The sequence below is a fragment of the Sceloporus occidentalis genome, unplaced genomic scaffold, assembly GCF_023333645.1.
Source record: "Sceloporus occidentalis isolate IW3139 unplaced genomic scaffold, rSceOcc1.0.p SCAF_3, whole genome shotgun sequence".
In the NCBI taxonomy this organism is placed as follows: Eukaryota; Metazoa; Chordata; class Lepidosauria; order Squamata; family Phrynosomatidae; genus Sceloporus; species Sceloporus occidentalis.
Window position 1 is genome coordinate 69,204,596 of NW_028316983.1, and position 19,541 is coordinate 69,224,136.

Below are 19,541 nucleotides of genomic sequence, written 5' to 3' on the forward strand. Positions count from 1 at the left end.
CTTCCGGTTCCGTGCGGCCATTTTTCAAGAGGGCAAGGAAGGCCGGGGACGCCGTTGCCATAGCGACCGGCTCTGGTTTGCCTTCTCCTCCTCCTCCTCCTCCTCCAGAGGAAAGCGAGGCCCCTTACTTCCTCGCCGGCTCTCCTTTCTTCTCCCGGCCATAATGTCGGTGATTGTGGCCCAGGCCCTCCACATCTTCGGCTTCCAGTCCCGCGTGGCCAACAACATCTGCTTCTTCGACGAGCAGATCATCGTCTACCCGGCGGGGAACAGCTGCGTCAAATACCACATAGAGCAGAAATGGCAGAAGTTCATCCCAGGTAAGCCTCCCTCCTGGGATCCCGGGGTCTGTAGTTCAAGGAGGCCTAAGGCTGCATCCACACTGGAGATATAACCCGGTTTGGTACCGCTTTAACTCTTTTTTTGGCTCAAGGCTCCGCTCTGGGCCCCACAACAAACTCCAACTCCCAGAATTCCATAGCCTTGAGCCGAGACACTTAAAGCGGTGCCAAACCGGGTTATGCCTCCAGTGTGGATGCAGCCTCTATTTCTGTCTCTGGGACCAAAGTTTCTGTTAAAAAAGCAATGTCCAGGAATACATCTCCTTTGTTAACTGAGTTGTACCTGTAATGATTTCCTAAAGACTTACTTTATCTTCAAGCATTTTAAAATGAATGAAAGGCTATGTAAGTAGTGAATTTATTGTCATTCCAGATCATGAACACTTCATGTTGCCATGTTATGCTCACAGAAACCTTGTTTGTGTCTCTGTGTGTGTGCTTTCTAGGCTCAGAGAAAAGCCAAGGGATGCTTGCGCTGGCCATTAGCCCAAATCGACGGTATCTGGCTATTTCAGAGACACTGCAGGATAAACCTACTATCACAATTTATGAACTCTCCTCTGTCCCATGCAAGAAACGAAAGGTCCTGAATACCTTTGATTTCCCTGTCCTAGAATTCATCAGTCTGGGATTTTCCCCTGATTCCAAATATCTGGTGGCACAGACAGGACCTCCTGATTCAAATCTTGCCTACTGGATGTGGGAAAAGCAAAGAACAATGGCAATTATTAGGGTTGATACGCAGAACAATCCCCTCTATCAGGTAAGCTGAAAGAGAAAGACTAATATTGTGGGGTAGGCGCCTGTTCTTGACCACAATTATATAATGCTCAAGGTCTATCATGCATATGATGAATTGGGCTCAAGGCCATGTGTCTAACAAGTGTGTATGGTGGCTTGTCAGTGGCCACCCTGATGGTCTTTGCTATAGGACCTATGATGGCTAGAGGTGCTCATGCACCTGTAGTCTTTGGCACGGGTGACTTTGTTTCTGGTAGTAACCTCTCAAGGATTCATGGCAGGTAGTAATGCTGGGCCTGGCCCACCTGCTAGGCATGGAGACTGATGCCTTTTTGCTCATAGAACAAAGCTAAAAGGAAACAAAGAGGGAAGACCTATCAAGCCAGGTCTATTAAGGTCTACCAAGCCAGGTCTACCAAGCCAGGGACCAGTTGAATGGCAAGCCCATCAGCAGGCATTCTTATTTAAAATGTATCTATCTAGACAAGGTAAGAGATTGGCAGCACGAACCTGTAGTATTGGCATTTAAGCTCTGCACCACCAGTGCAGTATTAGATTCTAGAATGCCAATGCAGCTCCCCATCCAGTTACTCCCCCTGGGCAAGATGGAGCAATAGACTATTTTCCTCATAAATATGTAGGATCCAATCCATAATAGAATATACTGTATATCTATCCTTTATATGAAAGATAGTGTTGCCTCAATTAGATCACAGCATTCAATAAAAAGTGTTGAATATTTTCTCACTCTGAAAAATTGGCTTCCGCTCTAGGTGTTAGTGACACTTTTTTAAAAGAAACTATGGCAGGTTACAAACCGCCATTAAAGTACGGACTCAGTCCGTACTAGGGTTAGGAAGGTGCGGTGGTTCCGCACCCCCCTAACCCTAGTACAGACTGAGTCCGTACAAAATGGCGGCCCCCCTTCCACATGGGGGCCACCATGACGACATCACGACCGCGCCACCTCTACACGGGGCGGCGCGGACGTGACGTCGTCGGTCCGTGCCAGGGCGCCTAGGGCGCCCTTTCTGCAGACCAGGAAGGAGCTCCGTTTCGAAGCTCCTTCCTGGTTTGCGGCGGTGCTTTGCTTCACTGGGCGCAGCCTTCAGACGGCTGCACCCAGCGAAGCAATGGAGAAAGGGGCCAAGAGGCCCCTTTCTCCTTCTCCCCTCCGCAGCAGGGTGTCCTTGGGGCTTGAAGCCCCAAGTGTGTATGGTGGCTTGTCAGTGGCCACCCTGATGGTCTTTGCTATAGGACCTATGATGGCTAGAGGTGCTCATGCTGCTGCTTCCCCGTTTTGCTGCTTCCCCGCAGCCTGAAAAGCGGCGGATCAGGGCCTCAGCGGCTGCCGCTCTGCACGCTGAGGCCCCGATACACCGGGGAAAGGGGCGGGTGCAGACCGCCCCAAATGGGCGGTCTATAACCCGCCTACAAAGCCATTTTAAGTAGATAAATCTTTCCTAAGATTAGTTAAACGTTTTAGTATGTTATACTATCCTTTGTGTAGTATCCCAAGAAAAAGAGTCCTGACCGTTTTTCCTTTTTCTTGGAATTTAGAATGATAATCTAACAATGAATAAGAATTGCTTTCTGTTGTCTGAGCTGGCATTAGCTGTAGAGAAAAATCCAAGGTACTGGTAAATATTTGAAATTAAGTGTAGTATCTTTTCACAAAGATACCTATCTCTGAAGTGTTCTGGTTTAAACAGTCCTGTTTGTGCTTGCTTATTTCTATATATTATGATAATCTTTTGTCTAAAACAAAAAAAATCAGATGATGACTTGATGAAGATTATTATGCACAATTGACAATATTTTCATTATGCTTTCCTTTTCAGGTGAGCTTCAATCCCCAAGATAACACTCAAGTCTGTGTTACAGGAAATGGGATTTTTAAACTCTTCAGATACACAGAGGGAACCTTAAAACAGACCAATTTTCTACGGGGAGAGGCTCAAAATTACCTATCCCATGCCTGGCTCTCTGAAGAGAAGGTGATTGTGGGCACAGACACAGGCAAACTCTTATTATTTGATTCCGGCGATCTACGCTGGGAGACCAGTATTGAGCACAATGAGCCAGCCTCTGAAGTAGCAAAAGATGAACCAGGACAAGAATCAACAGATAGGTAAGGTAATGTTTAAACTATTGACCCTGGAATAGCCAATGCGCTCCATAAGCTAATGTGTTTGACATCTCCAGATCCTGATTAAAGTTGTATCTTGGTCATAACTACATTGATAACCTAGGACAAATTACAAGCGTTTGTGTTGCAGCCCTATATATACACCTAACTGTAAGATAGTGTGTCCACTCAGAAATATTGTCTACTTAGAGGTCCTACTGAGAAAACTGTTAGAGAATATACATTACTTCTAAACAGACATGATCGGATTATACTGTTAGTCTAATGTCTATTGTAAAGTGGAACTGTCTACCTAAATTGCAAGATTGGTGAATGATAAAAAAAAAAAAACCTTAACAAAATAGTCTACAAAAATCTGTCTAAATAAAGTTATTTAGAGAGAAATATATTGGGCCTCAAAACCCTAAAGGTATCACCATAACTCAACAGGTGACTTGAAGGCACATACACACATACATATTTAAACTGAAGTGTTAATGACTTCTGTAAATAGATGTACTAAGTCCTAGGATGTAAAGCATGTTTACTAAGAAATTAAAACTTTAAAATCATAAATGATTGCAGAGAATCTGGTATTAATACTAGGACTTCGCCAACTTTGAAAACAAGATATAACAAAGAAAAATAATGGTTGCCCAATACGCAACTAACATTTGAAACTCAACTGATTTTTTTTAATTTATTTATTATGGTGCCAGTTTTTTAACCAATTTCTTTTTACAGCCTCATTGAGTTCCCTGCTGCCTCTTCTCCTGAATACTCGAGTGAAATGGTTTGTGAAGGAGAAGCACAACAGCAAACATCTCTTCCCCGTGTCTCTGCTGTTGCTGCGTATTCCAAGGGATTTGCTTGTGCAGCTGGTCCAGGAATTGTTCTACTTTTTGAGAAGTCAGAGGAGAAGGAAGGGTACAGAGAAAGCCGTGAAATAAGGGTAGGTAAGAGTCCTGAGTTATATCATGTACTGTTATGAAGCTTTCTGTATTATAAGCTAGAATGTAACAGTAAATAAAAGTGATTCTTAGAAAAAATTAAATTCATTGGAATGCTGACATGCCAACTGTGCAAATGGTAAGACAGGTATCCACTCTGCTATGGAACCATCCTTGCTAATTTGATAAGTGTTGTCTGCAATCTAACATCAGATTGTGGCCTCAAAGGGAGAGAAGAACAGACAGCACAGCTCCAAGCACAGCGAGGAAGGGCCCTCTCTGCATCTCAACTGCCACTTCTATGGCCTCAAATGGAGAACAGGCAGGAAAATCTGCATTGTGCCTAGGCCCTCCATCCATCCCAACCATCACTGCTGTGGCCTCAGAATAATAATAATAATAATAATATGTTTTATTTATAGACCGCTATTCCGCGATGATCATAGCGGTGTACAGTAAAATCGTTAATACAATAAAAATACAGTTAAAGGAGGGAGAAGTCTCATCCTTCAGGCAGTCCAAGATGTTGCTGGTCTGCCTGCTGGCTCCCTCTGAGGCCGAGATGACAGTTGAGGAGGGAGGGGCCTCTTCCTTCAGGCAGTCCAAGATGTTGCTGGTCTGCCTGATGGCTCCCTCTGAGGCCGAGATGACAGTTGAGGAGGGAGGGGCCTCTTTCTTCAGGCAGTCCTTAATGTTGCTGGGTCTGCCTGATGGCTCCCTCTGAGGCCGAGATGACAGTTGAGGAGGGAGGGGCCTCTTCCTTCAGGCAGTCCCTGATGTTGCTGGGTCTGCCTGATGGCTCCCTCTGAGGCCGAGATGACAGTTGAGGAGGGAGGGGCCTCTTCCTTCAGGCAGTCCCTGATGTTGCTGGGTCTGCCTGATGGCTCCCTCTGAGGCCGAGATGACAGTTGAGGAGGGAGGGGCCTCTTCCTTCAGGCAGTCCAAGATGTTGCTGGGTCTGCCTGATGGCTCCCTCTGAGGCCGAGATGACAGTTGAGGAGGGAGGGGCCTCTTCCTTCAGGCAGTCCCTGATGTTGCTGGGTCTGCCTGATGGCTCCCTCTGAGGCCGAGATGACAGTTGAGGAGGGAGGGGCCTCTTCCTTCAGGCAGTCCCTGATGTTGCTGGGTCTGCCTGATGGCTCCCTCTGAGGCCGAGATGACAGTTGAGGAGGGAGGGGCCTCTTCCTTCAGGCAGTCCCTGATGTTGCTGGTCTGCCTGATGGCTCCCTCTGAGGCCGAGATGACAGTTGAGGAGGGAGGGGCCTCTTCCTTCAGGCAGTCCAAGATGTTGCTGGTCTGCCTGATGGCTCCCTCTGAGGCCGAGATGACAGTTGAGGAGGGAGGGGCCTCTTCCTTCAGGCAGTCCAAGATGTTGCTGGTCTGCCTGATGGCTCCCTCTGAGGCCGAGATGACAGTTGAGGAGGGAGGGGCCTCTTCCTTCAGGCAGTCCAAGATGTTGCTGGTCTGCCTGATGGCTCCCTCTGAGGCCGAGATGACAGTTGAGGAGGGAGGGGCCTCTTCCTTCAGGCAGTCCAAGATGTTGCTGGTCTGCCTGATGGCTCCCTCTGAGGCCGAGATGACAGTTGAGGAGGGAGGGGCCTCTTCCTTCAGGCAGTCCAAGATGTTGCTGGGTCTGCCTGATGGCTCCCTCTGAGGCCCAGATGACAGTTGAATAAGAAAAGACTAGGCAGGCACAGCTCTATGTTTAGGCCCAGCAACTAATGAAAGCCTCCCCCAATCCCAACTGCCACTGTTATGGCCTCAGAGAGAGAGAAGAAGAGACAGGTACTCCTCCATCATGCCTAGTAGACACAGCAGCTGAGGAACGTCCTTCCCTTCATCCCAGCTGCCACTATTGTGGCTTCTATAGAGACAGAATCAAAGCCAGCATCTACTGAACATAATTTCTCCCCCCACTGCAATCCTCATTTCCTTGTGTGTCCTGTCTTTTTTTAGATTGTAAGCCTTTGGACAAGAAACTGTCTGTTTATAAGCTGCTATGGGAGCCTTTTTGGCTGGAGGGTAGGATATAAATACTGAAATATGTATATATAAATTAATTAATTAATGTCCTTTCAGCATAATATAAATATCCACAAGCAGAGATACACTGCACCTGCATTGCACAGCCCCAGTGCAAGATAACAGTATTGAACAACCCATTGTACAACCCATTGTACATGCCCTTGTACAATAAGCAATGTGGAATATGTAACCACAGTTTGGATTGCATAACTGCACTGCTGTACAACATTGTTGTATGTACAACTTTTGCTGCTGTCAGCAGAACGTGTTTGTTGTACTGTGGTGAATAATTTGCCCGGCCTCTGTAGGGCAAGTTATACATGCATATGTCATTAACAGAATGCCAACCTTTGTTTGCTGTTCAGGAAAAAAAACAGTTCTGCTGGCTTCCAGCAAAAGCCAGGTGTGTACAGAATTGATTGGCTATTACTTGTAAAGTTATCAAGCATTTATATTTCTAAACATTTATGTTCGTGTGTGTGTGTGTGTGTTTGTGTATGAGAGATACTGTACATGCATAAATTTCAGATACATTTCACCGTGTACCACCAGGGACAGTTTTAAAGAGAAAGTGGGAAATGTACAGTTCACCTGAAGCATGGTTAGTGCAGTGAAGTGAACTTCTGCACTAGAGTTAGAGGCAAAAATAACTTATTTATTTGAGGAGAACAAAGCTGCATGCCACTAAAATAATATGAAGGAAGAACATTTTCTAAAATCATGAAAATACTGTATATTTTAACTGGCTCAGTGGTTGTTTTTAAATGGTGTTTTGCAAAGTTACATTCCACTCTTTCTCAGATATACATGTATCTAGAGCCAAAAATCATGAGATGTAGTTTGGTCAGGGAAATGATAGGATGACCCTATGCCTTGTTTTTGCGTGCTGAACCTGTAGCGTTTGCATTAGAGGAGAAAGTAAGAAGTGAGGGAACCAACAGAACTAAAATACACATAGTATACTCCTTAAATTAGTATTTGTTAACTGCCCTTGAGTCAACTTTGACCAGTGGCGGCCTTATGAATCAGAGTCCTCTAAGTCACCCTCAACCATCTTGCTCAGGTCTTACAGTCTCAGGCCCATGGCTTCCATGATTGAATCTATCTATCTTGTGTGCAGTCTTCCTCTTTTTCTATTGCCCTCCATATTACCAAGTACTGTACTATCGTCTCTGAACCAGCATGACATAGTGCTTTGAATGCTGGGCTACCACTCTGGAAACCAGGATTTGATTCCCAGCTCTCTATGAAACCCACTGGGTGACCTTGGGCAGGTCACACTCCCTTAGGGTTGCCATAGTGCCGGACCTCGAAACCGGGAAAAATGTAGGACAAAATTTTCAAATGTAGGACACACAAAAAGTGTGTCCTACATTTGAAAATTCTGTCCTACATTTTACCGCGATCGCAGCGGAGGCCAAGCGGCAAGGGAAAGCCTCCACTTAAGGAGGCTTTCCCTCCCCGCCTGGGCCCCGCCACGATCGGAGGCCAGGATCGGGGCCTCGCCTCGTTCCTGGGACCCTCAGGGACCATGAAGGAGGGGAGGAGGCCGGCGGCGATCGCCGCGGCCTCTCCTCCTTCCTGGCCCCGGCTGGGACCATGAAGGAGGGGAGGAGGCCGGCGGCCTCTCCTCCTTCCTGGCCCCGGCTGGGACCATGAAGGAGGGGACAAGGCCTGCGGCGATCGCCGCGGCCTCTCCTCCTTCCTGGCCCCGGCTGGGACCATGAAGGAGGGGACGAGGCCTGCGGCGATCGCCGCGGCCTCTCCTCCTTCCTGGCCCCGGCTGGGACCATGAAGGAGGGGAGGAGGCCGGCGGCGATCGCCCCGGCCTCGCCCCAGGCCTCAGAAAGGCCTTGGAGCCGCCGCGGCAGCGGAGGTAGCCGCGGTGGGCGGGGCCGTCCCGGTTTGGGCGCCAAACCGGACCGGGACCGGGATGGCACCGCCCAAACCGGGATTGTCCCGCCGGGGGGCGGGATATGGCAACCCTACACTCCCTCAGCCTTAAGGGAAGGCAGTGGCAAACCTCCCCTGAACAAATCTTGCCAAGAAAACCCCATGATAGGTTTGCCTTAGGGTTGCCATAAGTCAGAAATGATTTGAAGGCACACAACACACATGCCATCTTTTGTAGTGAGACCTTTCTCTTAAAGGTATGGTCAAAGTACGAAAACCTCAGTTTAGTCATACTTGCTTCTAAGGAGAGTTTAGGCCTGCTTTGCTCTGTGATCTGTTCATTTGTCTTTTTGACAGTCCATGGTATCCACAGAACTCTTCTCCAGCACCACATCTCAACTCAGTTTATTTTCTTCCTATCAGCTTTTTTCACTGTCCAGCTTTTATAACCATACATAGAGATAGAAAATACTATGGTGTGGACTATCCTAACTTTAGTATTTAGTGATTTATTTTTATTTTTTTTACATTTCAGGATTTTGCCTAGTTCCTTCATAGCTGCCCTTCTAATTTTCTTCTAATTTCTTGGCTACAGTTACTACTTTGATTAATAATGTGGAAAAGCTTGAACTATTTCAATGTCTTCATTGTCTTCTTTAAAACTATGAAGACTGTCTGTAGTCATTATTTTTTTTCTTAATAATCTACTGTAAACCTGCCTTTGCACTTTCTGCCTGGACTTTTTTCAATAATTTTCATAAATCTTTACTGTTTTCTGGTAATAATATAATGTCATCTGCATATCTTGGATTATTGTTCCCTTCGCCAATTTTCACACCTCCTTTTTCCAAGTTTAATCCTGCTTTATGTATGTTATTTTTCAGCATACAGGTTAAACAGATAGGGTGCTAGAATGCAGCCTTCCCTGACCTTCTTGTCAATTGCAACCTATTTTGTTTCTCCATATTCTGTCATAACCGTGGCCTTCTATCCTGAGTACAAGTTATGCATCAGGACAATCAAATGTTGTGGCACATCCATTTCTTTAAGAGTGATCCATAGGTTTTTGTGATCTATAGAATTAAATGCTTTGCTATAGTCTATAAAGCAGAGGATGATTTTCTTTGAGTACAGTCTTTACTGTACAGAGGCCTGGGAGGGAGTGAAAAAGCAGGCCCAATGCTATCGGGCCTGAAGAAGAAGAGCCCTCCCTCCTTGCCAATTGTCATCTTCTGTCCATGGAGGGAGAGATGCAGGCCCAGCTCCATTGGGCTTGGCCTCGATTAAGAAGAGCCCTCCCTCCAGTTCATCTGCCTTGGTCCAGGCCTCAGAGGGAGAGAAGAATGCTGGACCTGATCCCCTGCCCCCCCCCCCCCGCATTCCTTTCTCCTTTTGTGTCGTGTCTTTTTAGATTGTAAGCCTGAGGGCAGGGAACCATCAATTATCCCCTCTGTTGTAAGCCGCCCGGATTCCCAGTGATTGGGCGGCATATAACTAAATCCTGTTGTTGTTGTTATTATTATTATTATTAATACTGTAAATAAATAAATAAATTTCATTTAATATAAAACCAGTCAGTTATAGCAGGAGACAGAAGATAAATGCATAATCTCTTTGCTTCCAAGTGACCAAGTCCAAGAGCGTTTCATGACAAACCATATCCTGTGTTATAGACCATAGTAGGTCTCCCATGCAAAAAAAACTATGTTCACCAGCACAAAAGTTTCAGAGTAGATTAGAAGGCACTCTCGATGGTAAAGACTGAGTATAAGATTTTTCTGTTAGATGTTAGCATCTTAGTTAATGTAGTAAAGCAGATGTTTTCTGTGGAAAGATATTCTTCAGCTGAATTGGACTAGGAGAAATACCTTTGGTGTTCACACCAAAAAACTCTCACCTTTTACCACTCTGTTCAAAGAAAGGGGACGGCTCCGTGTGTGTGTGTATGTGTGTGTGTGTTAGTTAAAGTACAGTAGTTACATTGACCCATGGATAAGTCAACCCAGGTTTTTTGGGTCAACTTTTCGGTGAAAATTTCTAGACGTATACATGAGTATATACAGTATATATGGGGACAATAGTTCAACTAAGCTGGTTCCTTTTATAGATCCCACAAGATGAATGCAGCAATGATCCAAATCAGTCAGACAAGCAGGAGGTTGTTTGTATTGCCTTCAGTCCTGCAGAAGAGACTCTCCTTATCAGCACTAATAAAAATCAGCTCTATTTTCTCTCTATGTCAACAGCTGAAATATCCAAGGTGAGTTTATTCTGATTACTATGCACTGCAAAAACAAGCAGTTTACCAATATGACTATGCTAAAATAAATCATTCAGCAATATTTAAACCAGTTGTGGGAATCATGTGGCCCTCTAGATGTTAGATAGCAATTCCCAACATTTATTGTCACTGGCTATGCTGGCAATTGCACTCTGTCAACATCTGGCGAACCACATCATTCCCATTCTGACTTAAACCCTTGTAGGAAAGATTAACAATATAACATGTCAATACACATAATACAATACTGCCATAGTCACAATTTCAATGGTAACCACATCTAGCAAGTGCACATGAAAAGTACTAGTCACTGCACAGTAGGAGTGAGCAAAGTGCAGCCCCAAAAACCTTGAACACCACCAGACCCCCTACACAATTAAAAACTGTTTTCTGATAGAATTTTGTCATCCCCATATACCCCCAAACAGCTCAAAGCTGCCCCCACAACACAGCACAACCCCCCAAAGTCTGACAAAATTGAAACATGAAGTGGCATTGATTTCAGCCAATTTTGAAAGAGGCTATGCTTGTTTCTAAGGTATGTTGGGGGCTTGGGTGAGCAAAACCATTGAACTGTTGGGGGGGTTAGGGTGTGGGGGGGTCTTGTGTCTTGTGTCTGGGAGCATTGACATGAAGATGCAGCTGCCAGCAGCCCACCCTCTGCCATAACATCTGTTAGTCTAGAGTGTAGTGGAGTCTCCTTCTTTGAAGGTCTTTAAGCAGAGGCTGGATGGCCATCTGTCAGGTATGCTTTGATTGGGATTTCCTACATGGCAGGGGGTTGGACTGGATGGCCCTTGTGGTCTCTTCCAACTCTACAATTCTATGATTCTATATGCCAGGCCTATTATCTTTTAATATTCAGATGCTTTTCAAAAGCTTTTGGGAAAAAGTTGATTGCACTTTTGTTTGTCTAATTTAATTTTTCTATCATTTGCTAGGGATTTATTTCTAACCAGTGCTGCATTAAAAAGGAGAAGCTAGTGGTATCTGGACAATCCAGTGCTTCATCGAATGTAGCTCTGTATTTCAAATATGTATAGCAGAAAACTACTTCAAATACGTACAGTGGGCCCTTCCCTTATGCAGGGGATCCGTTCCGGATCCCCCCGTGTAAGGGGAATTCCGCGTATGCTCACACTCCATTGCAATTAATGCAATTCATGCTTGCAGCATGGGCACAGGCACCATATGTTTAATTGTTGTGCAGCTTCAATGTAAGCTTGGAGCTGTGTAGGTGCGCCTGCACATGGCACAGGCACACTGTATAGCAGAAAACCTTTTCAAGAACTATGATGTGTACTATTTCCATTCATATTCATGTACTTATTTTACCAACTGAGTACTTCTGATTGGGCCTTCTCAATTGAATTGTTCTGTAGTCATTGGTGTACAAAATTCACATGTTCTCTTTTTCAATGATAAATAAAATATACATAAATGGAACCAGCCTTAGTCAACAATCCTTTACTGTGATAAATATAGTGCATATTAAATGCTTTCTTTGCTTCATAGATTAAAGTTCACTTTCCCTGAAATTTGTTAGGAAGCAATGTGAGTATTTCTAGCTAACATTTTCCTATCTCTCTAGGGGGACATGGCTCGCTTTGAATACTTGAATTTCCCTATACATTCTTCTTCTATTACTGGCTTGGATACCTGCATTCGCAAACCCCTTGTTGCTACCTGTTCACTGGACAAATCTGTCCGCATCTGGAACTACGAAACCAAGTAATAAGACATAATCAACTATAATTCTGGAGAATAAAAAAGGATAAGAGTGATACATTGCATACATACAAATATTGAAAGTATAGCTTGTAAAATGCAACCAACTTATGGAAAAGAAGATCACAGGCTTCTATTAGCAATTGTTTGGTATGGTGGTGTGGGTGGTAAATATGGCACTTAAACCAGCAACATAGATAGTGCTTAAACCAGCAACATATTTAAACAAGTCAATACAAAATGTTTGTGTTACTAAACATGGTAAAAAAAACAATAGTAAACATACAAAAATCCTGTAGGCAGACGATATTTTACACTTTACCAGTGTACAATTATAACAGGAATGGGAAATTTCTAGCAGCCGAGTAGCTTTATAAGTTCCCTTGGGACCCTGGAGGGCTGCATCTATCCCACACCTACCATGTGGGAGAGGGTGCCTTTCCAAAACTGACCAGTCATACCCCTAGACTCCTGCTTGGAGCACAATTAGCAATTTCAAACACCTTTAGATCTTGGGTATGCCTTTTTTTCAAAAACTGCATGTAAATTCTAGGCAGTCCTGGTTTCAATGCACACACACACCTGAAACAGACCTAGGAGGCAAAATGCTCTAAAATGGCAGATTACACCTTTGTGGAGTACAGGTGTCCAGTTTTAGGTCAAAAGAACTGAACAGCCAGGGAGGCACATTTTGCCCACTCTTACTTTATAGGAAGTTAAGCAAGCAGAAAGGTAAATAAACAGTACTTAACAGCAAGCAGAGGTGTATGAATACATCAGATGATTATCAACAGCACTATATTAACCAGTAGTAGATATGCAGGTAATACCATATTTCAATGTCCCTAGGTGTATGACTTCATGAATTTAGGCCCAGTACAGATGGGCAGGAAGCGGCATGGCAACGTTGATTCTAGGGTTCCGGAGCGGCAGCAACCGCATGCTTCAGAACCCTAGAACATACCGCCACTACCATCGTGCCAGCCTCCTGTCTACATGGGGGCTGCCATGATTACGTACACAATGTGCAGTGTCCGCACATCATAGGGCTGCATCGCAGCCCTTATGACGCCACAAGGAAGAAACTTTCTTCCTGGTTGCGTATCATTCCGGTGCTTTTTGGCTGCTCCGGGAACAATATGCAGCAAAGAGGGGCGGCGTTTCGCCACCCGTATGTACAACCCCTTAATAATCTTTGCTCCAAACAGTAACCTAGTTGGCTCCTATAACAATGCTACTTATGGCAAGTTTGAAAGCATCTGGAGACCAGCAGCTCTGATAGATGGCTTTCTGTCTACAATCAGGTATCACTGTGTAGCAATGTGAGCAAGTAGTATGAACATTCCTGTAACTATAAATTATTTATTATGTGAAATAATACCAGATTATTTTTGCTGCTCTGTTTGTATGTATTGAATTAGATGGGTAAGTCTTTTACTATGTCAAGTAATCCTTGTTCTCCTTTGTGGTCTGTTTCACTGTATTTGACCATTTTAGAGAATAATAATAATAATAATAATAAAATTTTACTTATGTTTCCCTGCCTCTCCCATTGGATCGAAGCGGGGTTACAGACTAGATAAAATCCAACATATACATAGAAATCTTTAAGCAAGTTACTAACATTAAAATCTCAGCATATCAATAACAATTACCGTATCAGTTAAATTACCAGTTAACAATACAGTCGGGGAATAGAACATCATCTCTTTCAGGGAACATGTCAGTCAGTATATTATATCATATCGTGGTAAGCTTGGCGGAAAAGCTTGGTTTTAATCGTTTTCTTGAATACCTGTAGTGAGGTCGCCAGGCGGATGTCCTTGGAGCCCTTATAGAAAAGGCCCTTTGCAAAGTGGAGGCATATTTGGGATTCCTTGTTTCCAATAAATTTGTACTCGATGATCTGAGGGTGCCGGACGGATTATGAAGGGAGAGGCAGTCCCTTAAGTATAGAATCATAGAATCATAGAATCGTAGAGTTGGAAGAGACCACTAGGGCCATCCAGTCCAACCCCCTGCCATGCAGGAAATCCAAATCAAAGCATCCCTGACAGATGGCCATCCAGCCTCTGTTTAAAGACCTCCAAGGAAGGAGACTCTATCACCTTCCGAGGAAGTGCATTCCACTGTCGAACAGCCCTTACTGTCAGGAAGTTCCTCCTAATGTTCAGGTGGAATCTCTTTTCCTGTAGCTTGCATCCATTGTTCCGGGTCCTGTTCTCTGGAGCAGCAGAAAACAAGCTTGCTCCCTCCTCAATATGACATCCTTTCAAATATTTAAACAGGGCTATCATATCACCTCTCAACCTTCTTTTCTCCAGGCTAAACATCCCCAGCTCCCTAAGTCGTTCCTCATAGGGCATGGTTTCCAGACCCTTCACCATTTTTGTCGCCCTCCTTTGGACACGCTCCAGTTTCTCAATGTCCTTTCTGAATTGTGGCGCCCGGAACTGGACACAATATTCTAGGTGGGGCCTGACCAGAGCAGAATACAGTGGCACTATTACTTCTCTTGATCTAGACACTATACTTCTATTGATGCAGCCTAAAATAGCATTGGCCTTTTTAGCTGCCGCATCACACTGTTCACTCATGTTCAATTTGTGATCTACTTGGACTCCTAGATCCCTTTCACACGTAGTTTCATTGAGCCAGGTGTCACCCATCCTATATCTGTGCATTTTATTTTTCCGCCCTAAGTGCAATACCTTACATTTCTCTGTGTTGAATTTCATTTTGTTAGCTTTGGCCCAGCTTTCTAGTCTATTCAGGTCATTTTGAATCTTGATCCTGTCCTCTGGGGTATTAGCTATTCCCCCTAATTTGGTGTCATCTGCAAATTTGATAAGTATGCTCCCAATTCTGTCATCCAGGTCATTGATAAAGATGTTGAATAGCACTGGGCCCAGGACAGAGCCCTGTGGGACCCCACTGGTCACTTCTCTCCAGGATGAAAAGGAGCCATTGTTGAGCACCCTTTGGGTTCGGCCGGTCAACCAATTACAGATCCATTTAACAGTTCCTTTGTCTAGCCCACATTTTACAAGCTTGTTTGCAAGAATGTCATGGGAAACCTTGTCAAAGGCCTTACTGAAATCAAGATATACTATATCCACAGCATTCCCTTCATCTACCAAGCTGGTAATTTTATCAAAGAAAGAGATTAGATTTGTCTGGCATGACTTGTTTCTCTGAAACCCATGTTGACTTTTTGTGATTATGGCATTGCCTTCTAGATGTTCACAGACTCTCTGTTTAATGATCTGCTCCAGAATCTTTCCTAGAACAGATGTCAGACTAACTGGACGATAATTGTTGGGATCCTCTTTTTTCCCCTTTTTGAAGATGGGGACAACGTTTGCCCTCCTCCAGTCTGCTGGGATCTCTCCTGTTCTCCAGGAGTTTTCAAATATGATTGCCAATGGCTCCGATATTACTTTTGCCAGTTCTTTTAATACCCTTGGATGGAGTTCATCTGGTCCCGGAGACTTAAATTCATTTAGATTAACAAGGTGTTCCTCTACTATCTCTTTACTTATTCTGTGCTGAAATTCCCCTATTCTGTCCTCTGCTCCATTATCCTCAGGTTGAGCACCCTTTGCCTTTTCTGAGAAGACTGAGGCAAAGAAGGTGTTGAGTAATTCTGCCTTTTCTCTATCTCCTGTTAGCATTTTGCCATCTTCTCCACGCAGTGGCCCTACCGTTTCCTTCTTCTTCCTCTTGCTGCGGACATATCCAAAAAAGCCCTTTTTATTGTTCTTAACCTCTCTAGCAAGCCTGAGTTGATTCTGCGCTTTAGCTTTTCTGACTTTACCCCTACACATGCCTGCTATTTCTTTGAATTCCTTTTTAGTGATTTCCCCCTTTTTCCATTTCTTATACATGTTCCGTTTCAAACTTAGCTCGGTTGAAAGTTCCTTAGTCATCCATCCTGGTTTCTTGAGACACCTCCCGTTTTTCTTTCTCACTGGAACTGTTTGAAATTGTACCTTCAGTATCTCCCTTTTGAGAAAGTCCCATCCGTCCTGAACTCCTTTATCTTTTAGTATTTCTGACCATGGAATCGCCCTCAATACTTCTCTAAGTTTACTGAAATCCGCCCTCCTAAAGTCTAGGATGCGTGTCTGACTCTGCCTGGCTTCTCCTTTCTACTGTATTACAAACTCCAGGAGAACATGGTCACTTCCACCTAATGATCCCACCACTTGCACCCCATTAACCAAGTCATCCTTGTTGGTTAGGATCAGATCTAAAATAGCTGACCCCCTTGTTGCCTCTTCCACCTTTTGGACCATGAAATTGTCTTCCAGGCAAGTGAGGAATTTGCTAGACCTTGAGGATTTTGCTGAGTTTGACTTCCAGCAAATATCAGGATAGTTGAAGTCGCCCATCACTACTACATCTCTCTTTTCTGACTGTGTGGTCATCTGTTCTAGAAAGATATCATCCAATTCCTCAGTCTGACTTGGGGGTCTGTAGTAGACTCCCACCGTAACACCCTTGTTGTTTCCCTCCCCTTTGATTCTTATCCAGATGCTCTCCACCTGGCTTCCAGGATTGATGTCCAGGATCTCTTCACTGGTGTAAATATCTCTGACATATAGTGCTATTCCTCCTCCTTTCCTGTTTGGCCTATTTCTCTTAATAAGGTTATACCCCTCTATTTCCACATTCCAATCATGAGACTCATCCCACCAGGTTTCAGTGATGCCTATTATATCATATTTGCTTTGTTGTACTAGGAGTTCGAGTTCATCTTGCTTATTTCCCATGCTCTGTGCATTAGTGTAGAGACATCGCAGACCATGGTTCCCTTTTACTTGCTGCCTGTGCAAGTTTTTTTGCCTCCCACTGTTGGGTCCTTGCACTGTTTGCCTTGTTTCCTCTATGTCAGTTTGACTATTTTCGCCATCCCTTTCGCCTTCCTTAATATTGTCTCCCTTCCCCTCGGAACTCAGTTTAAAGCTCTCCTGATCAAGTTCTTGAGACTGTTGGCAAAAACATTTCTTCCAACTGGCGTGAGATGCAACCCATCTGTTGCAAGAAGTCCCTCCTCATGGAACCGCAGCCCATGATCGAAGAATCCAAATCCTTCTCGGCGGCACCATCTGCGAAGCCAGTTGTTCACATCTGCTATTTTCCTCTCCCTTCCTGGACCATGCCCTTCAACTGGCAGAAGAGACGAGATGACAACCTGTACATCCATTCCTTTCAGCTTCCTACCAAGCGCCTCGTAATCCCTTTTGATGTTCTGAATGCTGTGTCTTGCAGTATCATTAGTTCCCACGTGGACCAAAAGGAAGGGGTATTGGTCAGTAGGCTTGACCAGTCTTGTCAGCCTCTCTGTCACATCACGGATCCTTGCACCTGGAAGACAGCACACCTCTCGAGACATCTTGTCAGGCCTACAAATCACTGCTTCTGTACCCCTCAGCAAGGAGTCCCCCACTACGACCACACGCCTCCTCCGATACAAAGAACTTTTCTACACTAAGTAACTCGGGCCCAAGCCATGTAGGGCTTTGTAGGTAATAACCAACACCTTGTATTGTGCCCGGAAGCTAATAGGGAGCCAGTGAAGATCTTTCAGTATAGGTGTTATATGGTCAAACCTTGAAGAGCCGGTGACCAGCCTGACTACCATATTTTGTACTAATTGAAGCTTCTGAACTTGGTACAAGGGTAGCCCCATGTAGAGCGCATTACAGAAGTCTAGACGATAGGTTACCAGAGCATGTACTACCATTTCAAGGTCCCTTTCGTCCAGGTAGGGTTGCAGTTGGCGTATCAACCAAAGTTGATAGCAAGCACTCCTGGCCGTCGCATCTACTTGAGATGACAACTGTAGGGACAAGTCCAGGAGTATTCCTAGACTGCGAACTTCATCCTTCAGGGGAAGTGTGACCCTGTCAAGGACGGTGTGAAGACACACCCAACTAAAGGTGGTGGCAGGTTTGGGTGTGCAACGCCGGTACCCTGGTGAGATCAAACTCTTCTACCCAAAAAAGGCTCTGAAGCTGAATGTAAAGTTCAAAAGGGGGGAAATTTAATTTAAAGGACAAAATAAAGAGTTTTCTCCTCCCCAGCTCTAAACAAAAGGTACTTTACAGTTTCAGCAATCTTCCAGATGTCATCTTTCTGGGTCTGATGTTAGTTTGCTCTCCTCACTCAATGAAGCTGGTGCAGGGTCTTTCAGCTCCTGAATTCCTCTATTTTCTTGCTGATAGTAACTAAAATGGCTAACTTGGTAACTGATTTGGCTAAATTGGTAACTAAAATGGCTAAAGTGTAAGAAATGCCCTTTCCGGCTGTCTGGGCCTGTTTGCCACCAAAAGACAGCTCTCTGCCTGCTCACAGCAAAGACTGCTCCCAACTAAAGGCCTCTAGCTAAAGCCGAGCATGTTGGGAAAGGGCAAACCAAACCTGGAAATAATGCAGGGGAATCCTACAGCTCCTCCCACAACTAATACAAAGAACTTTTCTACACTAAACATACTATGGCCTGAACCAACAGGAAAGAAAATGCAGGGGGAAATTTCAATCAGTCCTGGCAGGACATCACAGACGGGTGGACAAATATCTTTCCTTAGACCTTGGGGACCTATCACTAGTACTTCCGTTTTCTCTGGATTCACTCTGAGTTTGTTTTCCCTCATCCAGCCCATTACCGACTTCAAGCAGGTGTTCAGAGGAGAGATGCCTTCCCTAGTCACTGCATCAGTCGGAGACATAGAGAACCATATTTGGGTGTCATCAGCGTATAACACCTCGCCCCATGTCTCCGGATGATCTCTCCCAGCGGTTTCATGTAAATGTTGAACAGCATGAGGGAGAAGCTGTGACATGAATAGCACATGTTGTAGCTTTATTACAGAGAAAGTTGTCCTATGCATAGAATGACATGGCTCTTCTTCCTGCAGTACACTGGACCTATATAAGGAATACCAAGAAGAAGCATATGCACTTGCCCTGCATCCTAGTGGTCTCTATGTTTTGGTCGGTTTTGCTGACAAATTGAGACTTATGAATCTGCTAATTGATGACATACGAGCTTTCAAAGACTTCAATGTACGAGGGTGCAGAGAGGTGAGTACTGCAGGGAAGGGAACTGACAAAAACTTTTCAATGGGAATACCAGAAGAAAAAAATGTGGAAGGAACCTTTGGCATCATATTAGAAGGTGCAGCGGGAACATAATGTTATGGTACAGATTTTAAGGGGGAAGGTTTGTTACCACCCTTGCTCAGGACACATGTACTGGTGCACATGTGCAGACTACATCATAGCATGTAGATAATAAAGTAACATTTTATTAAAGAACAATTAAATTTCAGTCAAAAATTAGTGAAATGAAAGTTGTACATCCACAAAATGTTAACTCTGAAAAGGTTAGAAAGGGAGTAGGGATAATTTTGAAGAGAAGCAAATGTGAAGTGAATGAAAGGATTTTG

At 44.5% G+C, this 19,541-nt stretch overlaps 1 protein-coding gene across 3 annotated transcripts in view; it reads left to right on the top strand.

Moving 5' to 3' along the window:
- The first annotated feature begins 78 nt into the window (after positions 1–78).
- Positions 79–19,541, top strand: part of LOC149316159 (cilia- and flagella-associated protein 57-like) — a 37,515-nt gene continuing 18,052 nt past the window's right edge. For 2 of the 3 annotated variants that reach the window (XM_089514903.1, XM_089514904.1), the window contains exons 1-7: positions 80–320; positions 788–1,104; positions 2,924–3,213; positions 3,955–4,162; positions 10,186–10,338; positions 11,951–12,090; positions 19,011–19,176. In XM_089514903.1, the coding sequence (XP_089371029.1) occupies positions 164–320; positions 788–1,104; positions 2,924–3,213; positions 3,955–4,162; positions 10,186–10,338; positions 11,951–12,090; positions 19,011–19,176 (1,431 nt within the window). In that variant the 5' untranslated portion in view covers positions 80–163. Of the gene's footprint in view, positions 321–787; positions 1,105–2,923; positions 3,214–3,954; positions 4,163–10,185; positions 10,339–11,950; positions 12,091–19,010; positions 19,177–19,541 lie in introns of all 3 variants that reach the window. The other variant, XM_089514905.1, reaches the window with a different exon arrangement.